The 23,675-nt window shown below is 30.3% G+C and overlaps 1 protein-coding gene and 1 long non-coding RNA gene across 5 annotated transcripts in view; one reads left to right on the top strand and one right to left on the bottom strand.

Moving 5' to 3' along the window:
* The window catches only part of LOC126743422 (fatty acyl-CoA reductase wat-like), a 234,027-nt gene that overhangs the window by 128,500 nt on the left and 81,852 nt on the right, over positions 1–23,675 (bottom strand). For all 4 annotated transcript variants that reach the window (XR_007662865.1, XM_050450512.1, XM_050450513.1 and 1 more), the window contains exons 5-8: positions 23,326–23,435; positions 19,182–19,374; positions 11,887–11,994; positions 3,483–3,629 (exon numbers count right to left, since the gene is read on the bottom strand). Coding sequence is in view for 3 of the 4 variants with exons in the window: in XM_050450512.1 (XP_050306469.1) it covers positions 3,483–3,629; positions 11,887–11,994; positions 19,182–19,374; positions 23,326–23,435 (558 nt within the window). In the remaining variant the exon portion in view is untranslated. The remainder of the gene's footprint in view (positions 1–3,482; positions 3,630–11,886; positions 11,995–19,181; positions 19,375–23,325; positions 23,436–23,675) is intronic.
* On the top strand, positions 4,964–20,005 carry LOC126743424 (uncharacterized). The gene is made up of 3 exons (XR_007662866.1): positions 4,964–5,053; positions 18,825–18,996; positions 19,264–20,005. It is a non-coding gene; the product is annotated as an uncharacterized LOC126743424 (long non-coding RNA).

Raw genomic sequence — 23,675 nt, 5'->3', positions numbered from 1 at the left:
GACGGACCGTCAACAGAAAGCATGAATAATAAAACCAGGAGAGTAATGCGTTACAGTAGTAATGTGACATTGACAGTGTGAATTTAAAGAAATATCGATAAAAGAAGTTGACTGAAATTATTAATATAATTAATGAAATATCAATGGAGCGTTAGTGAAAATAAGAGTAGAAAAATAAAACGCTACAAGTTTAGGGTTATGCAAATCTTAAAATTTCTGAATCAGTTGATTCACACACAATATTCGAAGCTCCTTTGACCGGTACATTGAATAATGAATATTATACTGGTCGATATCAAACACGAATTCGAAAACCAAATTATGAACTTTTATATTATGGTTATAAAAATGTAAAACATTTAGTTTGTCTACTGTTGCAAACTTATTTTGTTGTTTGGGTTATTTAGTTTGTAAAAAGCAAATAATTATTACTTAGAATTTTACTGAGGGTGTTTATAAAACATATATATTATTCAAATTGGTTTAGAAGTAATTTTTATATTATAAAAATTATATAACGCAAATTTAAATCTTTTTTAAATAATGCTAGTCGCCAAGATATTTATCGGTAAAGATAAAAATCTGACCATGTATCAAAGGATATAGCTCTATGCCAAGCTCACTGTAAGCAGTGAGTGTTGCTTGGTTGTACTTTATGATAACTTGCCTTAGCAAGTTAACATAAAATAATCACTCATGCAAGTATTACGATTAATAATAATCCATTACAATAAAGTCGAATTCACGAACTATTTTATTTACGAACTTCTTTATCAAATACTCTTACATCAAGCATTTACTTTCACGTTAGAAAAATACTCCTTTTATTAGGCTATAAAGGTTTTAACTATAATTATAACATGTTTTCATTCATAAATTCCAACAAACAATACCTAATCTTGTTGATTTAGATGTTTACAATAAAAATTTAAATCCTGGTAGCACTCTTCTTAAGAAAATTGGTAATGATACATAAGATTAAGTAATGTAAACAATACTTTTAATAAAAATTTATATTTATATTTATATTAACAAAAAATAATAATTTTAATCAAATGGAGTTTAAAGTTAATGCAGAACAATTTATAATTGATTGCTCTTTTAGAGCAAAAGAACTTAGGAAAGTCAATTACACAGGATTGAAAAAAATTGAGTTTAATTCTTCGAATGCAAGGGCCATGTACCTATATTATCAATAAGGTACAAGATTAACTGATTGGTGACTGAACTTTTGCCTAAGGATTTTTATGATATGGCTGGTGATCAAGTTTTATAGATCACAGGGAGATAAACAAATATGATAATATAAATTTCATATATGGCTAGACTATTTAGTACGATTCTGTAGAAAAATCTATTATAGTAAAAAATATATAGTAATTTATTTATTAAAATACAAGGAAAAAACAAATTGAAAAGAAAAATGAAATATTATTGGGTATAAAAAGTTTTAATGGAAAATAATCTAAATTTAATTTACAAGACTAACTAAGTTTGGATTATTAATATACTAAGTACTGATTTGAGTAACACTTATAAAGTGTTTATATAGATAGCCTTAGGGTTAGGGATGGGATTAGTGCATTAGCATTTTGATCTCATCCCTGGTGCTTTAATAAAATATTTGATCCTAAGAAAATTTTTTGTGTAATATCTAATTTAACTAACCTAATTAATTTTTTTTCAATGCTTAACAATTCAATATTAATCCGTTTAACAATTATTAAAATTAGCAGTATCAATGAACATTCTTAATTTATTTTGAATTTAAAATTCAGACAAATAATAATAGCATTATATTAATTTAAATATTATTTACATTATTTAATTGCCTTTTTATGTTTTTCTTAACCTTACAAGTTAGTTGATTAATAATTCAAATATGTTTAGGAAAATTTCAATAAATAAGAGTAAAGAAAAATAATTTTTTGATAATGATCCTTAAAACAATTTAATGCATAAATATTTGGTCATCAAAACATTAATAAATCTATTATATAGCAATAAACTTATATACATTTTTAATCTGATTATCATTTTAGTATCATATTGATCGAGATCATAATATAGAGAGCATGGGAATCCAAATAGTGCAGCCTTCGTTTTCAGTCACTTTCGTTACAACTGAATTTAGTTACTTTAATAGTTTCTTACAAATAGCTAAAGAACTAAGTAAATCTCGGCAAGTCAGCAACGCTTAATTGGTATTGTGATTTATGATTAATTTAAGGAGGCTGCTCTAAATTTTTATCACATGATGGTAATATATGCTAATTATTATGGCGTAAATGTAAGAAATGAAAATGATTCTCGGTTATAGATATGAACATATAACTGCAAACCTTCACAAGAGAAAAGTGGTAAAAATAATAGCAGGTCCTCTTATGAGACTCTGTAAACTTATCAAGTACTTGACAACAAAAAAATGTCATTAACCAGTCTTAGTAATATCAGGTGGAAGTAGTGAACTTTGAGTATGGTGTAACTGTAAACTTTAATCCAGACTTAGGTTCGATAGGAAGTAAAGCCAAAACTAAGTAAATACGTAAAGGATATGATGCTTTTGAAGTCTAATTAAAAAGATGGATTATACTTACACCTAAAAAAGCTACATAAAATTTTCTTTAATTTCTGTGATCAATAAAAATTATACAATTACTTTAATTAATAAATATAAGTTATTTTATTAAAAGTAATCCAAAGTATACATTTTCTCTTTATTGTTTTACAAAATTAAATGTAAACGCAATATGGTTTTTAAATATCTTAGACTTTATATACCCTATACCCTTTAAAACCTTACACAACCAATGGAACTTTTAAAAATATACCTGCAAATTTACGTACATTGGTGGCATTAATCCTTTAATTATCCCTACATACATATGTAAATAAGGTTATTAGTAGGCTCATTACTAACGTGAATTGTGTAGCACCCTAGTATATAATCTCTAGCAAATTTATTATTTTAAAAAGTTTAAATTTAACTTCTTTATATTTTGAAGTCTATAACTTTACAAAATAAATTGCTTTTTCATTGGTGGAGGAGATGATTCATAAAGTTCAAAACATAATTGCAACATTGGTTATCAACATTTTCGATGAACTGCCCTGTAGATCTTCAGCAGTGGGCCACAAGCTGACCACAAGAAAATCTTTCAAAAAGACTGACAAAAATCGTAGTTCTCTCTCGTATGACTTCGGCAAATGTTTTTGAAAGTTTTCCATTGTATGTTAACTTATATTTTTTGTGATTATTTTTAAGGATTTTTTAACAAGTATTTATGGAAGGTAGGGAGGAAAACAAAATATTTTAAATATAATTTCTATCTATTTTTGAGCACTGAAGATGAATTAAATATAATCCGAAACGTTAGCTACAAATAAATAGTTTTCTTTAACCATTCACAAATATACCCACAAATAGTATATTTTCCAATTTAAGTAATACCAAAGAGAAATATAGACTTAAAATAACTTACCGAGGTTTTTGTCTTGCTATTATGGAAAAGACGTCAATGATATATCCAGGTACAGTATGCAAAACAAATTTAAGAAATAAAAATATCCAAGAGTTATTTACAATTAAAAGCATCGGCTTCCATATCATCTTTCTAAATGGTACATACCTAAAAATAGAATATCCAGATTTAGCAATTAAAATAATTACAAAAATATTTTTTTTTATTAAAAAATATTAATTTCACTTCATTTTAAAATGCGGTCGCGTATAGTTTATCCTTTGTACAATAAAAATTTAATTTGATCAGTGTCAACTTCCTTTTCTTTCCCTTTGAATTCACTTTTTTTCCCCTAAAGAGCAAGTGTGTTTATCCAGAGAATTGTAAGTACCTTTTATTCCAATTAACAATTAAAAACTACAGTCCTCTTTTCCCTCCTGACATACGTATCAAAGCTTATCAAAACGATTTAAACTGAATAATGGATATTTACCAATAAATTAATATTTTTCGATTTAGTGGATTATTGCGTATGTAAGCTAGAAATTAATACTTCTTGCTATTCTTATCCCCCTTTTTTTCTATTCTAAAAAGTGTATTGCAATAAATAATAATTCTATACTCCTTTCTTAGAAATTATCAAATTGAAGCCTCATTTTAATCTTTTGCACATAGATAACCTAATCAAGAATTTATGTCAAAATTGATAAAAAAACTGTCACTTATCGATAGTTCGCTAACAGACTATAAGAAAAATGTATGCAACAGGTCATTTTAATAACTATCTAAAAATACTATATCCTATGCCGGCCCCGGTAGCACCGTGGTCTCAGGTTCGAATCCTGGTATGGGCATGGTTGTTTATGTTTATCTTATATAACAAACTCCACGTGGTTCGGAACCCATGGTAAACTGTAGCTCCATAATAAACAACAATATTAACGACTCCATCATAAATGAGGAGAGAGACTATATCTTATATCTGGTATGTTCTTTGTTCATAATTTCGTAATCGTTTTTCTACCCTGATCGAGTATTCAGGCTTGTCGTGGTGATTTACATAAAGATAAAGAATTTATAGACTATAGGTTGGGTAGTAATTCTTGTGCAGATAAGGATTGATATAAAGAAAATAACGTTTAGATGTTGAAGTGTTCTAGTTTTAGGGAGCCAAAACCAGCCTTTTTGGCTAGTGTTATAATTATGAGTAATATGCATTAATGTATCAGGGTTTAGTATTTTCTAATCATAATCAGTTGAATAATATTCTGTACAAATAAGGTTTATAGGGTGCATAGGCTTGTCATATAATATTTTTTTTGTGGGTTTTAATTACACATATAAACACGACCATGTTGTTGGACCTTCGAGCCAGATTGGGTTAAAAATATCAGGGTAAGGGCAGCTTATTGGAGTCACCGCACACGTTTAAACGTTTACCAAAATGACAAGTTTGACATTTTATTGGATGTTAGGTTAGGAGGTTTTTATTTTTGTACACAAAAATAAAGTCCAATCGGGCTGGTAGAGCCATCAAGTCAACAAGACAAGACAAAACAAAAATGAAGAAGAATAGGAAGAGAAGAACAAGCGTAAGCCTTAAAAAAATTATTAGTTTATTTCTATTATTTTTAAACAACAATCATTGATGATTAGTGAGAAAATAGATAACTCAAAAAAAAATAATTTAATCTTAAAATAGTCCAACAGTGGCAACACGCTAACCCCTCCACCGTTCTCGTCAAAGAAGCTCACACCGATGCGTCCAAAAAACCGTTACGAATTTGCGTTGATTGGGTGCGATTCGCTGATAGAAACCACGTTAAATGTAAATAACATAGTACGATTCGATGGTAAAGGGTAATTCATAACAATTTTTAATATCAGTTTCTAGATGTTTTTCACGAGTTTAAGATGGGGCTGTATAAGTGCGAGGTATAATGTTCTATTGATCCAAAATTACTCCTAAATATTTTATTTTGGATTTTCATTTTATTATTACTATAAGATTTTAGTTTAACATTTATTTTTTATTATTGTGGAAGAGTAGAGTCTGAGTAGCTACCAAAAGGCATAAAATTTGTTTCCTCCTAGTTAACGGCTAAAATATATTAACTAAACCATTTAACAATTTTAGGAAGGTCAGCTTTAACTATTTTTTTATAGTTTCAAGTTTTTGTCCTATATATTATTTCCGAATCGTCTGCAAAATAGACTATTTTTCCAAGCAAATTTAGAACATATTACTAATATAAATTGTAAAAAAGTCCTATGACTGTTCCTTGAGGAACTCCATATTCAACAGTTTGCTCACTGCTGATATTGTATTTAATCTTAACGCATTGTATGCGCTTACTAAGGTAGCTTTTAGAAATATTAACTTTAAGCAATGCCTCTAATCCCTGAATTTTTTAATATATTTGGTAAGTTTTCATAATCGACGGTGTCGAACTTTTGCTCGCTCTTCATTTTTTTATTAGCCCAACATTTTAAGATCTAAGTCAACTTTTCGTTTTCTTCCTGTTTAATAACTGGCTCCTCAATTGAAAAATAGTAACTCCATTTACTTCTCGGTCTTTATCTTTGCCTGATTTCTAGTTCACTCATGCCCAAATAAGCTGTAGTATCAGAAACACACTCTCTTAATTTAAACATTTGATTATTATATTTTTTTGCTGATTAGTTATTTAAAAAATTAGTGATAGTTAAATCAAGCCATATCATAAAATTGAAAATAAACAAAAAAATATATAAAATTTAAAAAGTAGGCTTAAAATATTTTAAAATATTTTTGCATCTTTTCAATATCTAAATCCAAGGCAAGGCATACGTATAATAACCAATTTGGGTCTTCAATTTTCCTATTTTATTGTGATTAATAATTTCAGAATATGGGAAACAAATACCTTATGTTTCATAGTTTTTTGCTCCTGCTTTTGCAGAAAATTGTACAATACCTTCCTAGAAACATAGAATTTTTCATTAAATATGTATAAAAAAATAAGTATACAAAATTTCCTATAGGCGCTTCCTATGAAGATATAGTACCTTAAAAACGCCGCTGGAAATCGTTTTTTCGTAAATAAACTTGGAGGTACTAAGTTTATTTTAATAAAAATTTAACATGATCAACACTACTAAAGATTCTCTTAAAACTAAGTACGTAAAACATATTTACTTTGTTTACTTTACCAGGGGTGGACTAGGTTGTGCAAAGACTCTCGGAAATATTATATATGAATAACTTGAACCTCAAACTCAAGACAATCACTCTTGTTCACTATCTATAAAATGAACCCTTTTGAAGAAAAAAAAATTAGGGATCACTGTTTTATTTTAATTGAAAAGAACCATGATATCGGCAATTTTTGATTAGGACATTTGTATTATCGCCATGATTGAATAGAGAGCTTTATTTGGAGTTCTTTCAGTACAATTTTCTGGATTTAATAGAGCATTTTTCACTTTCGATCTGCCAAAACATGTATTTTATGCATGATGGAGCTCCACCTCATTTTAGAGTTGCTATGATCTGAATATCTATTTCCAAGCCGTTTGATAGCTAGAGGAGGATACATTATCTGGCTTCCTCGCATCACTTCCTTGGATCTCCCGATCTAACGCCATTGGATTTTTACCTATGGGGTCACCTCAAGATCTTGGTCTACTCAACTCCTGTCAATACTGGGAAGGAACTTTTACAGAGAATCAGGATTCATTGTCATGTGATAAGGAACAATCCAAGATTATTGTGGCGAGTGCAGCAGTCCACGATTCGTCGTAGCCGCGAGTTTATTAGACGTCACGGAGCCCAAGTTAACCCTACTTATGAAGTTTTTCATTATTAGTTTCTTTATTTATTTTTTTCTTTATTCTTTTTTAGGTTGTTTTTTGTTTCAAGAAAAACATAGGTTTACATTTTTTTAAACTAACTAACTTAAACTGAAACTTTTTTGTTATTTGAACAACTGTCACATCGCTTAAAAAAGAACATATCATGGTTTATTCCTTAATAATTTCTTTCTCTAAAACGGTTCATTTTATAAATAATGAATAAAAGTGCCTCTTCTTTACTTTTAGATCCAAATTATCCATAGTTATTATATCAGATTCTTTATCATATAGGGTGTTACAAATTTAAGCATTATAATGTACAACCGAGTCCACCTCTGGTAAAATAAACAAAGTAAATATATTTTACGAACTTCGTTTTATGAGGTTCTTAGTCGTATTGATCACCTAAAATTTGTATTAAATTATATCAAATACTTCACAAGTTATTCAAGAAAAACCGAATTCCAGCGAAATTTCAGCGTCTCTAAGGGGCCATAACTTCGTAGGGAAGGCCTTATAGAAATTTTTTTTTTAGAAAAGTTCCATATATTTTTTTTTGTTTTCTAACTAATTCTGACAGATTACTCTCATTTTTCGGGGTACCCTGTTTATAATATTGTTCAAGTTTTTCAAGGTGTTTCTAAAAAAAAAATAATTTTTGACATATTGAAAATAATAACAAGTTTCCGCAAAAAAAATCAGTTAATTAATTTTCTACCCACAAGTATTAAAAAAATCATGTTTTTGAAGATGAAAACCAGACTTTTTTAAAAACATCTTTTAATAAAAATAAAGCTAATGTACTTAAAATGGTATACAGAAATTTACTGGAATTTTGTCACATCAATGTCTCAATCAGTCGAGTTTTTGCTGGGTATGTATGGTAAATAAATAAATAAGAGGCGTCCGTCATAAAAATAAAAAAATTAAAAAGGTTGGTGGAAGTGATGTTGACGTCCACCTACAGGCAAAATTATTTAAACAAGCTAAATTAATAAAGAAGGCGTGCACCGGCGTGTATGCACATAGGGCGGAGCAATAAAAAAAATTTAAAACATCTTATCCCCGGGTGTCGAATAGATGCCTTTTAAGGTTATAATTTAATTTAAAAAAATTTTCATTGTGCGATGACATCTTCAGGTTCCTTTTTGAATGCAAAAATTTAGAAAACTTTGAAAAATCCTATTTTTTTTATATTTTTTTATTTAATAATTTTTTGGGTTTTGGGCATCCCTGAGTGCACAATAGGTACAAAATAATCGTAAAATACCTATAAAAAAGAAATAACGCTTCGCAAAAATCTATTCAGGTTCCTATTTTCATGTATTATTTTCATGAACAAACCAGCACTGACTTGTCTGATCAATTCCGTCTTTGTTTACTTTGTCGTGGAAGGGGGAGGCGCGCGTAGGAGGCTTTTGTTTTAGTAATTTAATTTACCGAATTAGTTTACGCAACGGGACTGACTGCGACACACGTGTTTGTTATTAAATATAGTTTTTTATTACGTTATTTCAGTGCTAACATTTTTAAAATGCCGAAAACACGAGTAAAGTGCGAAATAGTTGGGACACCAAGTGAACATATTCTGATGTTTTAAAGTTGTTCTTGTGGTATCGTGAACGTTTTAAAGATAAGAGCAACAAAGATCCAAGCGTGTTAGACATTTGTAAAAAAGGTATTATTGACATTAAAGACATTTGGCAAAAGACTTCTCTTCCTATCATTTCAGACCAAAGAATAATTTAGAAAATAAAAGACTATAATGAAAAGTATAAGGTAGTAAAAAAAAAAATAAACTAGGAAATAAAATTAAAATATTTAAGGACAATAGCTTAAAGCTATTCGACATTTCTCTGTGCAAATGTGCCAGTTTTGGTTTGTGTAAGTGCAAAGTAAAGATTCCTGTTATAGAACGAGATTTTTTACAAGACCAGAGGGGTGCAAGACCAAGGGTGATTGGCAAAATTGATATTAAAATAACCAAGGCAGTTTTAAAGACTTTAGAAAAAAAAGACCTTAAAAAAAAGGTTTGAGAAGAAAATTGAAAAAAGTAAAGACTCGAATTTAGACTGTATTAGGATTTAAAATGAAAGTGAAGAAACAGAGGACGACTACTGCAACCCAACCTATAACAAAGAATCTGCCGATTGTGCTAAGTCTCAAGAGTCACAAGCATCAACGTCTTCAAGAATGCCTTACAAAATAGGATTAGTTTTATCTAATGTGGCTGAGGTATGTGACAGGGGTGGACTCTCAAATCGAAATGCGTCTCTCCTGGTAAATGCTGTACTTAAAGATTTCAATTTAGTAAGTGACGAGGACCCATCCCTAATAATTGATAGAAGTAAAATTAGAAGATAAAGTAAAAGACGCAGGGATAATTTAGCTAAAACGGAGAGGGACCAGCTAAAAGATATTTCCGATATTTACTTCAACGGTAGAAAGGATAAGACTCTGGTGGTTGAGAAAATCGGATCTTCGTATCACAATAAGCAAATAACCGAGGAACACGTAGTTCTTGTTGCAGAGCCAGATTCAATTTACTTAGGTCATGTGACGCCTACTTCCGGGAGTGCCAGTAGTATCAAGACAAGTCTTTTTAATTTTCTTCAAAATCATTTGGGTGACAATTTTAACAACATTTCGGTTGTAGGATAAGATGGCATAGCTGTAAATACAGGGTTTAAGAATGGTCTTATAAAACAGTTAGAAGTATGCTTAGGAAAACCAGTTCATTGGTTTATATGTCTGTTGCACTGTAATGAACTTTCCCTTCGTCACTTAATTTTAGAAATAGATGGTAAGACCAATGATCCTAGAGGATTTACTAGTTCCATAGGAAAGCAGCTAGGTAATTGTGAAAAAAATCCGGTTGTGCCATTTCGGATTATTAAACCTGACTTCAAATTGCTTCCAATAAATTTTACCGATTTAAGTACAGACCAAAGGTACTTATATGAAATGGTTTTAGCAATAGGAGAAGGTAAGATTTCCTCTCAGTTGAGCGCTAAAAAACCAGGAAAGATGTCCTATGCACGATGGTTGACAACAGCTAACAGATAAATATTAAGACTGTATGTTACAATAGACCAACCATCGACTGAATTAAATATATTAGCCGAGTTTGTTGTTAAGGTATATGCTACAACCTGGTTCATGATAAAGCACAAACGCTAAAAGCTTGTAAGTATAGACCCAAACATTTATTCAATTTAATTCAAGCTTCTCGATATTTACCGACAAAATTTAAAAACATTGTAAATAAAGTTATCCAAAGAAACGCATTTTTTGCCCATTCAGAAAACATTTTAATTGCAATGCTGGGAGATGACAGAAAGGCATGTCAGAAATAAATCTTAGGGAAATGGTTGCTAATGTTCCCGATACCATAGAAATTCTAAATTTACCATGCCATACTCAGGCAAACGAACGACATATTAAGATGGTGATTGAAGCGTCTACATCAGTATGTGGAAATACGGCTAGAGATGGCTTTATTCGAGTCAAAATTGCTTTTAGAAAAGCTATACCCCAGATGGAGACAAAAAAAGATTTTACTTAGTAGGTTTTTAGACTAATGGGAGGATGGGAGGGGGGGGGGGAGGGACTGGAATCCGCTTTGCAGCCACCTCCTCGTGGTGGATTCTGGGTTGTTTTTTTTAATTAATAAAATTATTATTTTTTATTAAAAAAAAAACAAGCAAAGGGCTGCAACAAAAATTGTTTTTTTTTTAGATTTTTCGCAATTTTAAAATAAAAAAGGAACCTGAAGGACCAAATATTTTTTGACAAAAATTCACCAATTTACTTAACTAATTAAAAGGTAATTATTCCAAACCCAAGCTAAATAAAAAAAGGATTTTTTTTACCTATAACCATTGCTCTGCCCTAATTGCACATATGATCACTATTTGAGCAGGTATATCACCTAACAAATCAATTAATCTTTCTTCCTAAATTCGGCTTTGGAACACACCAACACAGCTAATTGCTTTAAAAATATTGACCTTTGGTAATCGTTAATAAAGAAATGCTTCCATATAGATTTTTCTTGTTACCAGACAATTTCAAAGTGCCTTAAATAAGATTCATGTCAGGCTACTCATAACATGGTTAGAATCATAAGGTGATATAAGATTCATATGGACTATTAATAATGCTAATAAAGATAAAACACTACCTATTGTAGAAAAAAAGAAGTTTCTACTCAAAAATATTTATGAATTCAATCTTTTGAAATGTCTCAATCAATGACTACTCAATCGACACTATACTTTTTTGAAGAAGTCGTTGTTGAATTGATCAACTTAAGGCGGCTCGGATTCGTCTTTCATAGAAATTACTAGAGTATAATTAATTTAACAACTAGAGCAAAAAAAGTACCTTTTTGCGGCTCTATGTTGCCGTTAAGGCTTTTTTATTAAAAACTTATTTTGATACTACACTTACAATTATGTACTTAATAATTATGTAACTAAACTTGTACTTATCAGATATCCTGTATGACTTTTGCATCTGCATAAATAATAGGTATTGAAACATCGTAATATTTAATCAAAATATTTTAATAATATGACAAGCAACTTACCCACTCTCAGCAACTTTTGTTGTATATTCTCTGATTGTCATATATAACGGACTGGATTTCCCAGAAAAATTTATAACTTGGGCTCTGTAAGTTTTGGGGTCCTTATTCCTATAAAAAATCAGTTAAATAATAAAACCAATTAACTTTGAAGTCATATATAATTGTGTAATCAATTTTATTTGTATAAGCTATATATTACAATGAGGCGCATATATAATATTTAGTATAATTATTGCCGATATTCGATAATAATTATATTTAAAACGCAACGAGTAATATATAATTAATTGGATTTATTATTATTTGATGAAAATAATTAATTCATATCAAGCACAAACCTTGTTTGCTTATCTTTTATAATATTATAAATTATTATGTTTAATAATTAATAAATTACTGAAACAAAATTTGAATTATTGCTTTTTTTTGTATTAAGTGCATTCTTTTTTTGTCGTATGCATTATATCTTAAAATCTGAAAAGAACGAAAAATATATATTATCCTCATAAACACGTATTTTATATATTTCTACCAAATTCTTAGAACACTTTAAAGCTAATATATCTATTTAATTGCAATTACTGAAATCTTTGACAACTGTTTGACATAGGTATTATTTAGAGTATTAACTTTTAAAGGTTAAGTTGGATGTGGGGTCAATTAAAATCCAAGCTGTTTGCAGCTGTTGACCCACAGCTTAAAATATTATTCATTATTTTTCACGAAAACAGCACATTAAATAAATAATTAAAGTATTGGCTTAGAGCAACTGAAAGGTCCTACAGAATTCTTAACGATTCTGTACATCAAGACAACTTCGAAAAAGATTAAGAGAATTGCCAGAAAATTCAACATCAATAATGCCTTAACTTCGAAGACAATATATAGCATTAGTATCAAGAACCCGGCCAAAATGCCTACTAGGTACCAAGAACTGCGTATACCAAATCCCCAGTTAATGTGGAGTCATACATAGACAAGATAAAGCGACCACTGGCACTCAAGACAAAAAGCCATCGAAACAAAGATTCTCTAAAAAGAAAGCAACTTACATCACGCAAAATCAAGGAATCTTTAGCCAAGATAGTTATTCCTAACATCTGAAACATTCTGACACAAAGGCTAAGATCAAAACTGAGGCGCTAAACATCTGATGCACGTTGGAATGCATAAATAAATGATAAGGTGATCTATATTATATTTATTCATGTTCATTTGATATATTAATATGCCAAGCTAATTTTAAATTTAAAGTTTTTCGTTATACGACTAAAAATTATTTACGAAAATAAAAAGTCAGTGGCGTATTTAATTTTTTTTTCTAATGCACTGTTTTTAAGATTGGGCACAAACTTGGTATTTTTTAAATTAACACCCTGTATATTTTAACGTCAAATTTTTGCATTTTTTTTTCTGAATACATTGATGTATCACAACCTATTCTTTAGTAAATTTTAGCTTCAAAAATCAGAAAAATCCATATTTATTTTTGTTTTTAATAGTAGGCCATGAATTCTTACACACATGCATTTAATTATTACTTTTTTAAAACGCCATGTGATTTAAACCTGTTTATTTAACTATATTTTAAACATTAACTTAAAATATTAATATAAACATAAAAATGTTAAAAACAAAAAAAATATATCGGACCAGGTTTAACATTAAAAACTAATTAGTAATTACAAGAATCAAATTAGAAAATTAATTACAAAAACCAAAAAAAAAACAACAAATATAAATTTAATAAAACTGTTCAAACTGCTGTCCATTTTGTCTTATACATAAACCACATACAGTCTGTATTTGTCTTAAGGCATTTAAAATTATAAAGGGTTGCCTTTGTAAGTTTATGAATGCTTCTTCAGTTGTCGCTCGGAGTTCATTTATATTATTATGCCGATTTGCATAAATTTTATTTTTTAAGTACGACCATACAAAAAAGTCCAAAACACTTAAGTCCGGTGACCTCGGGGGCCATCTGATTGGCCCGTGTGTGCCAATCCAACGTCTATCAAAATGGGCACTTAAATATTCTCTAACTACCCTTGAATTATGAGGGGCGCTCCATCTTGCTGAAAATATATTTGATGTCGCTGGGCTAAAGGTATGTCCTCCAGCAACTCTGGCAAATTATTTTGCAATATATTTAGATATCGTTGGGCAGTTAAGCTATCCTCAAAAATTGTATATACAATTTTAGTGCCCAATACAAAACAGGAAACACTAAAACCAAATCGGCCTTGTTGCTGTCGTTCAAAAGTAATATGTTGGTTTTCTTGATACCAATGTCTGGTATTTTGCCTATTAAATATGCCACTACTGCTTATATGGGATTCGTCAGACCATATTACCTTTTTTACAAAATCCGGATCTTCATTAGTTTTGGTTAAAAACCAATTAGAAAATTCCAGTCGTTTAATCGGATCGTCAGGATGCAATTCTTGAATAATATTTATCTTATACGGTTTAAATTTATGCTTTTTAAAAATTTTTTGCACTTTTGTTTTGGAATCTCTTCCTCTATCTTTCTACAGGAAATTTGGGGTCTTGCTTCCACACACGCTAAAACATTAATTTCGCCAGCTTCATTTCTATCAACATGGGGTTGCCTAGGTTTTGAATAGCAGCCATAATTTAAAAGATTAGATTTTAACCGGAATACCGTAGCCCGAGATGGCTGACGTCTTTCTGGAAACCTAATAAGATCTTTTTTATTTTTTGAATTTTGTAACAAAATAAAATAAGCTAGAGCTTTACCTATTTAAATATAATTGCTGCGCCGCTTCGACATTTTCGTTAGAAAGGTTTAAATATTTTATATTATCATACTTTTCAAAATTTTGGAATTTCATATTTTCACCGTCAGCCATCATTATTGATATGTATTAAGTCTGTTTGTGACTTAGTTTCCATGAATGCAATAAACAAAACATTTTTTTATGCATGTGTCAAAGAATTCATGGCCTACTATTAAAAAAATAAACATAAATATGGATTTTTCTAATTCTTTGAGCTAAAATTTATCAAAGATTAGGTTGTGATACATCAATGTATTCAGAAAAAAAAATGCAAAAATTTGACGTTAAAATATACAGGGTGTTCCATTTAAAAAATACCAAGTTTGTGTCCAATCTTAAAAACAGTGCATTGGGAAAAAAAATTAAATACGCCACTGACTTTTATGTAAAAATATCTATTATAAGCAGTTTTCATTTTTATTCTATCCTATACAGGGCCTGAGAAATAATAACATCTCCAAAAGTGAACATTTTCGTTTTCGCCCTGTATTTCAGGAACAAAAGTAGTTAGAATATTTCTGTTTGTGGCTTTAAAAGTTTTACAAAAAAGTGATACAGGGTCGCGAAAACCGCAAAGCTCTATCTTAAAAATGACAGAGATACCCTGCAGCCTCATCCAAAATGGGACACAGTGTACTAGATTCACCTAATTATATTTGGTATCAAGGATTGCTTGATTATAGTGCTTAATTACATCTCAAAAAGTTTTGTAAAGAGGTTAAATCTTCGAGAAAGCATTCAAGCAATATGTTTCTATTCTTCTAAATTTTTGTGGTTAAGTAGAATAGCAGTGTTGCCAGACTTCGCCATAAACTTGTATAGTTTTTCAAATAAAGGCCAGATTTATTTATTATATTTATTTATTTATTTATTTATTAAAATTGATAAAAATCAGAAGCCTCGCGAATTTGGGAAACAGATAAAAAAAAATTAACGAAGAAGTCAAAAGCACGAGAACTAGTTTTTCATCCTTACTTGATGACATTAAGCAAGACTTAAGTATAATTAAGAACAGTGCTTCTGGCAAAGGTAGCAGAATACGAGGGAATGTTATTTAGAGGACCAACAGGGTCCTATCTAAAATGTCTAAAAGGCAAAAACGATCCTGTAACTTGATGTTGTTTAATCTGCCTGAGAATACTAAACAAGATGAGCTAGCTAAGCTAAGAATTTTATATCTGATGTGGTTAAGGTTCCAATTAATATATTAAGTGCATGAAGAATTGTCAAACGTAATAAGAATAGTCTCCGATCCCTGGTATTACACTTTAGTCTTCAAAAAAGTTCTAATGGTATTGAGAAGGAAGTGAAAACTGGACAAAGTACTAAAAGTGTTTATTGAGTTAGACTTAGCATCAGAACAACGAGTTGAACTTAATAATTTAAAAAGGGATTTGAGGCAAAGGCAACAAAAGGATGAGAAAGACATCTTTTTGAAATATGTTAATGGTGTTCCTAAAATAATTAAAAAAAAACTGAATTGTCGTACTGCGAAACTGCTAGCGTTTTCATCTGAGTTATTTTTGTACTTCCAAAATATAGAAATTTATATGTATTTCTAAAATCAGAAATGTTTTTCAGGACAATCCTTATAAAAATAGTTCCATCAGCCGTTCAAGAGTGGCAGGAGCATTACACAATCCAAATGGTATCACGTAAAATCACCATATTTCAACACCTACCATAAAAACTGTCTTTTACACATCTTCGGGGGCAATTAAACTTGTATCTACTTTTTAAGTTAAACGTAGAAAAGATTTTCGATCCAGCCAAAGTATTATCATTGCAAAGAACACAATAGCTGTTTTGCATTAATCTCTCTAGTGATTGAGAAATTCCTCAAAATCGTCAACTTTTCGGATTACTGGCTTGACACGAGCCTGGTCGTTATTTGTATTTTTGCAGCTTCGAATTCAAAGATCCGTGTGAACGCACTAGCTTAGGTGGATATGCTACTAGTAAGGCTTGCCTTATTTTACTATTGCAGAGTCCATCCAGAAATGCTTGAACTGTTAAACGTTCCATAATCCTTTTACTAAAAAATACTGGAAACAAACGTACAATATTGGTTTATTGCAAGGACTTTCCTTAGTTCCAGCACAGATTTTTCGATAGCGTGTTGTTGATATTCTTTTCAGGAAACCAGTAGATTCTCCTTCCAGGCCAATGTAAGGGTAGTCAAACGTTTGCTTTGCAGCTGCTTCAAATTGATGCTGACAAATATTCTATTATGTACTACTATTAAATAAAGGCGGCTTGAGGCGCACCAATGCATATAACTATACAGATACTATATTAACTTAAACTTCATCCTTTCTATCCAGTACTAAAGGTCTACATGGCAGCTCATTATAAGTGTTGGCGTTCAATAATGCATGTTGTTCCAAGTTTCCAAGATTCTGTTTTCCTTCGATGGAAGAATTTGCTTTTCTTGTCAAGAAGATTTTTTCAGAATTTCTTAATTCATTTTTCAAATCGGTAATGCTTTCCCAAAATATCATTTCTTCCAACTTAATGCAGAATTTTCTTTCAGCTTTTTACTGTGCTCACCTTATAATATCACAGTGCCCTTTCTCCAGCTGCTTTTTTAGCTCAGTAACTTTTAAGTTCCCCAGCTTTGCAATTTTTGCACACTAAGAGTCCTATTTATTTTGGTTCACTATTATTTATTTTTTACCAACCTGACATTAATATAGCGTTTTTTACTCTTCGTTTATATGTGAATTAAAACACTATACAAAAATATTTAACTGATTTATAACAAAATGATTATATAGTTACTAAACACAATGACTAAGACTACTGGAAACACTTATTTACACTGAATTTATTTCTTATCACTTATTTCAGTTTTAAAGTCACTTCAATATTTGAACTTGATCTGCTCTTCGGGCGGAGAGAGCTTCTTATATAAGGTGGGGCATCGAAAACGAAACAGAGGAATTTACTGGCAAATCTGGTAAAATAATATCTTATTTTAAAGGTCTTTCAATTTCCAAATTTTACGACGCACGCACTTTCAACATTTTATATTTTTGCATCAAGTATTTCTTTAACATTAGATGATAAGATACAATAAAAATTGACAAGTCCCACTAACTCTTGTAGGCTCCCCTATTATTTTGTATAATTATATTTTTTCAAGAATTTAGATTAAATTTTACGGCATGACTATTTTTATTAAACAAATTGAGACTTTTTTCATCAGGCATCCATAAATAATAAAAATCATCTGTAATAAATTGATACTAGTATTTTTCAGTTATTAGTATTGTCGGTCGACATAAAGTATCAATAATATAGTTAGTTCTCTTGTTGTTAAATATTTATCCGAAACTATTTTAAAGGTATTTTGTAAAAAGTGATGATGTGTTTGATAGAATTTGATAAAATATCTAGATCTCGTTCTAGTATATTTTTTTAACTATATAGTATATAATTTATTTAATATATTTATGGTTTATATATTATATTTAGTATATATTTTGAGCTAAATTAAGATGAGCTGATAGGCACCAAACAATATGTAAATAAAATTTCCTTAATTCTTTAACTCAATAAGACTATAAACCCCTATTTTATAAAATAAAGTAAATTCGAGATAATTAATTAAAATAAGTAAGCAGTTACTATTTATCCTTAAAATGCAACACATGTACTGAAATAAAAAGCTTTATCATACACAGATATTTAAATAAAAAACCTTAGAGATTTTACAATATAATTCCTAGCAATCAATGGAGAGCAGCATGAATGAATATATCGTTTACTAAATCAATTAATTTCTACGTTTGTACTACATAAAATGAAAAAAAAAAACTAGCCACAAAAAACAAGCAGCTAACGTTCACAATATAATTTTTAGAAATCAATAGAGATTAGCATGAATGAATATATCGGTTACTATATCAATTCATTTCTACGTTTATGCTGCATAAAACGACAAAAATAGCAATTAAATAATAAAAGAATATAATCCTGAGTACTCTCATGGATCCAAAAAATGACAATTCCAACCTGATATTGCATATTTTAATTATTTCTTAGTGATTGACAAGTCACCCGGTATAAGTAAATGCCTAAATAAAAATAATTTACGCACTAGTAGATAAGGTAATTTGGTATTTTTTTCCTTAGTTTCAATCGACTTGAGTCATTTTATCAACTCTGCCCAGATTAACCTATATAACCATTGCTTTCATATGGACCTACAATTTAAGGTGGACTTCGAGTCACAAGTGGACTACATAACAAACACAAACAACTATACCTATGTCAGGACTTGAGAAAAAAAGAATGTGATACACATGTAAGTACTTTTTTCAATAATAAAAATTGAAAAATTTCATAAGTATATGACATGTTACCTGTTTAAATGAAATGTATATCTAGGATTAAAATTGAACACAAATAAAATTTTATTTTGCTGTATCTGGAAACATCAAGAAAACAGCAAGATTCTTATTTTCCACTTATCTAATAAACACTACATACCATTGAGTAGCTACGTCCCATGCATAACAAAGAAGTCCGCTAATTACCATATCCCCGGGCACTGTATCCGCTCTTATTCCAGGCATACCTCGCACTACACGCAAAATTCCACAACCCGAAGATAAGAGAATCCCCAGGGGCCCATAGAGATTGTCGGTCCATCCCGGAATGGGCTCCGATACAGTGGAAGTTACTAAAAAGTATAATAAGCTCGATAAAAACTCACACAATATATACAATATACAAAATTCTGTTTTGTTACTTTGGTAGGAAAAATTTGTTTAGTTTCGTTACTGCTTAAAAAATTGTTTTCAGTTGGGAATATTTTTTTTGGTAAATAAAAAAATTTTGTTTTAAAACTGTCCTTATTGAGATGACTGTAGTTCAGAATTTTATCATGCCTAAGGAGATGTACAATTAGCTCTGTACATCTAAGAAAGGGGGTCATTATGATTAGCGATTCAATGTAAAGGTAATATTCTCGATAATCATCGCCGACCTGCCGACTTTAAAAAAGGGTATGATGTACTACGAAAGAGAAGGACAATTACGTAGAAGGCGTAAATTTTCAGTGGCAATTTTTTAGGTGTTGCATGATTGTTTGTGTAGCTTATTAGTTTTTTAGACACACTGCAACTCGCATGCCCTTTTACAGAGATAATAAGAGGGTTTGCCTTTTGTTTTCAATTATTGAGCGCTTGAGATAGTATTTTGAAAATTTATTTTTGCTATAAAAGTAACGTAATACCAAATAAAATAAGTAACTTAATATCGCTCTTCACTAACGGCAACAGCTAAGTTTTTCTAAGCCTGTATGGAGGTGGAGGAAGCTGTAACACTATGTTTTATATCATGTTAAAGCTACCAAATACCACTAGATCGAATCCGTAGTCTTGCAGATTATTGATAATATTAAGATAATATTTTTTATTGATTAATTGTTTAACCATAAGGAGCAAACTGCTGATATACAATGTCCTTATAATCAAAGTTATTGCTGCTATAGAATGCACTCAGCATGGATAAACAGATATGTCCATGTGTAAGTATTCTATACTACTCTTATTTGTGTTTTGCCTACTCGTCCACAAATGCGGCCTTCATCATTTCGATAGTCTAAGCATAACTCTATTAAACTTTCGCGTTGAAAGCAATATTTTGTACAAATACATTTCTTCAATTTTTTCGTGAAATTGTACAATAATTTAATCGCAGAAGCATACATTTAAACAAACGTACAATACTAACGAACCAAAAAGTAGGTGGAATGTTTTGGTTTTGGGATACATCTTTCATAAATATGCAATGTTTTGGCAATAATGTTGCTCCTTATTAAATATTATTTTAAAGTTTTATCTCTAAATTTAATAATTATTAAGTATATGTTTAATAATAAAACTTAAGTTCTGTTTAAGTATCTACACTAAATCTAGTCCAAATGCATATAGTACTAAATTAGTGTGTATTAAACATGGTTGGAGAACTCTAACTGGAATTAATTCGATAGCGCTTAAAAAAATATATTTCAGAAAAATGCAAAAATAAGCTAACTAAGATTTAGTGGCCTTTAAAAATGCGTTAAGGAAATGTATTTCCAGGCTTTCCGGAAGGGTAAAATTTAATCCTAATTTTTTAAAATAAGGTAGGAAGATGCCCCTTGTAGTACCTTTCTACTTATTAATTGTTCATTAATAATCCTCCTTATTCAATACAAAATAAATTGAATAAATTGGTGAAGAGTGTGTTTGATAAAGGTTTTATTGATCAATACACCCATAAAAATCTTATTACACATAATATTTGGAATGCTCAGATGTATGAAGTCAAAGTTCACAATCATGATTTGACCCTTTGTACGGTTGTTTGTACTATTAAATACCCTACATATAAGTTGGCGATATATTTTGCTAATTTACTGAGGTCATTGACTCACAATTGAGCTTAAACCATTAAAATTTTTTTGATTTCTATTGACGTTATGTAAAGACATAACGTCTTTAATTTACTAATACACCAATTCATTTGGCTAAAAATTGTATTAGGGAAAATCTTAATCAAATAGATATCTTGACACCTCTTGAATTAAATTTTCAGTGTTTCCTTAAAAAAAAAGTATGACTGCCATATTGGTTCGCCCCTAAACAGAATTTTGAAATAAACTTATGACTATATTCATAGTTGATCCAATATTAACTTTTTAATTCTCGTTTTTATCGACATATAGATGACACTTTCTTTCTAGTTCTTAAAAACAATATCAGTACAGCTTTTGATTTGTTCAATTTTTATGTGCGAAGGTTAAAGTTTACTTTAGAATTGCCTCAAAAAACTTTTATCGTTACATTTATTAGTTGCGTAAGTAGTATATTATTGCTTTCTATTTTAAAAAGAAAACTGACTCACGTGAATAATTTTCTTTTTAAATAAAGTAACCCTTGATACTAACTTGAAAAAATTAACAATTAAAAAACATACATTAAAAGAAATTAAAAAAATAATATTTTCCGACGCTTATAAATTCTTCTGCTGGTACTTCAACGACCCAAAATCCTTTTGTTTGATTAGATTTAAAATTGAGAGGTCTGAATCGTTAGCAAGATAATAATCAAAATATGAGAAGTGTCTTTTTATTTGTGCACCTGTGAGTTAAAGCAATTCTTTTTAAATACTTAAAAACAATTTATATTCAGATTAAACATTTAGATATTTTTTTAGATTTAGAGTTTACTTAACGTATACTAATTATATCTCAGGTCATAATTTATCGAAAACTAGACCATGTTTAAAGAATGGCTTGCCTCAACATAACAGAAGCAATGAGAACCACTTCAAGCAGGGCTTTGGAAGTCATGCTAAGTCTGACGCCCCTAAGCAAACATCAAAAAGCTTGTTTTACTACTCTTCCTATACTGGACGCTCGAGTTGAATTTGCCTCGTCAATCTTTGCTTTCAATAAATCCTATATAATCAACAGAAAGGGCATAATTACCAATCAAATGGTTCCAATTAAACACAATGCTAGCATTAGGCCTTATGCCAAGTATCTTTGGCTGAAATATACGGGATAATCCTGGAGGCAGAACAAATAATCCGTAGCAATGTTTCTGATAACGCTGATTCTGATTCTAAAACACTGATAGTCCAGAAAGATTGCAGATAGGCAGTTTTTGCGCAGTCAAGACCACTCCTCACGTAATCAAACTAGTGCAATAATGCCACCGTACCCTTGTAGGAGCTCCTTAAGCAGAGTTGAAATCGGCTGGAACAAGAGATAACTTCCATGCCAAGAGGGCATTTCAACCAGAAGGGCCGAAGCTCTGCGTCAATCTACCTATGGCAAATATCAAAGAGCTAATAAAATAGTACTCTCATGCGCTTTTCAAGAAGCGGTTGGATGATACTTAAAGATGCAATTTGTTAAAACAGCTTTTCAGCTATCTGGACAAAGTAAAGGCAATTCGAAAATTATCTCTAACTAATGGGAAGCTGTGTCTTATAAATGGCGTCCAGGCTGGTCACTGTCAGCTACCTTTTTAAAATGAAAATTAGGACAAGTCCGCTAGCTCAACTATAAAGGCGTATACAATTCACAATGGGCCTAACTGAAGTGGTGCTTGCACCACCTTCTGCAATTACAGATACAGATACAGATACAGATTGTAATTTCTCGTAGAGATTGTTCGTTAATACTTAAATTACGGTAGGTTTGCGATCGTAGATGGCTTAGAATTGACAAATTTAAAGAGTTTTTAAATAACCCGCTAATTTTGACTTTCATCAATAATGACTTTTAACGTGCGTCAATAATGGCTTCGACAGATGCGCGTTGCCCATCCTGGCAAAGGACGGCTTGTTCTATCTGTGCTCTGAACCGATAAGCATTAAAAAGGCATCTCCATCTCCAAGGCGTTTTGTGAGGAATAGTCATAGTAAAGGAATAGTTAAAGCATGTATTTACAAAGACTGTCCGACCCAATCTGCAGCGAATAACACCTACAGATTGGTTGTCATTGTTGTTATCTTTATTTTGTTTATATCGGATTTTGGATAACAAATAAACAACGTTAATCTAAGGTCTAAAGGTTTTGGATATAAAATAATAAAACGATTTTAACTAGAAAAGACTAATCAAAAAGTGTCTTACCTATAGTAGGCCGAAACAAACCAACAGGAAGATTTTGTCCTTTGTAAATTAAAAGATTTTCTGATACAGCTTTGGTAAAAGAATATGAATTTGGCCACTTTCCTAGTATCCTAAAAAAATATTAGAAAAATTATATTAATGTTAGTTGCAACATATATTTCCTTTCACTATTATTTTTAACTCTGCCTATATAGCATTATAAGGATAGTCCAGTTTCGAAAGCGGAAACTCAAATGGCAGATCAAAGACCTCAAAATAATATCAGTTTGTAATGCAAACTATATTTGCTTCATTAAAAATGCTTCGTTACAAAGATAAACGATTTCAAATTGATCATAATTTCAAAACTA

This window comes from Anthonomus grandis, chromosome 12, assembly GCF_022605725.1.
Source record: "Anthonomus grandis grandis chromosome 12, icAntGran1.3, whole genome shotgun sequence".
Lineage (NCBI taxonomy): Eukaryota > Metazoa > Arthropoda > Insecta > Coleoptera > Curculionidae > Anthonomus > Anthonomus grandis.
Note: the sequence above shows the minus strand (reverse complement) of the source record. Positions and strands in the feature narration are given on the sequence as shown.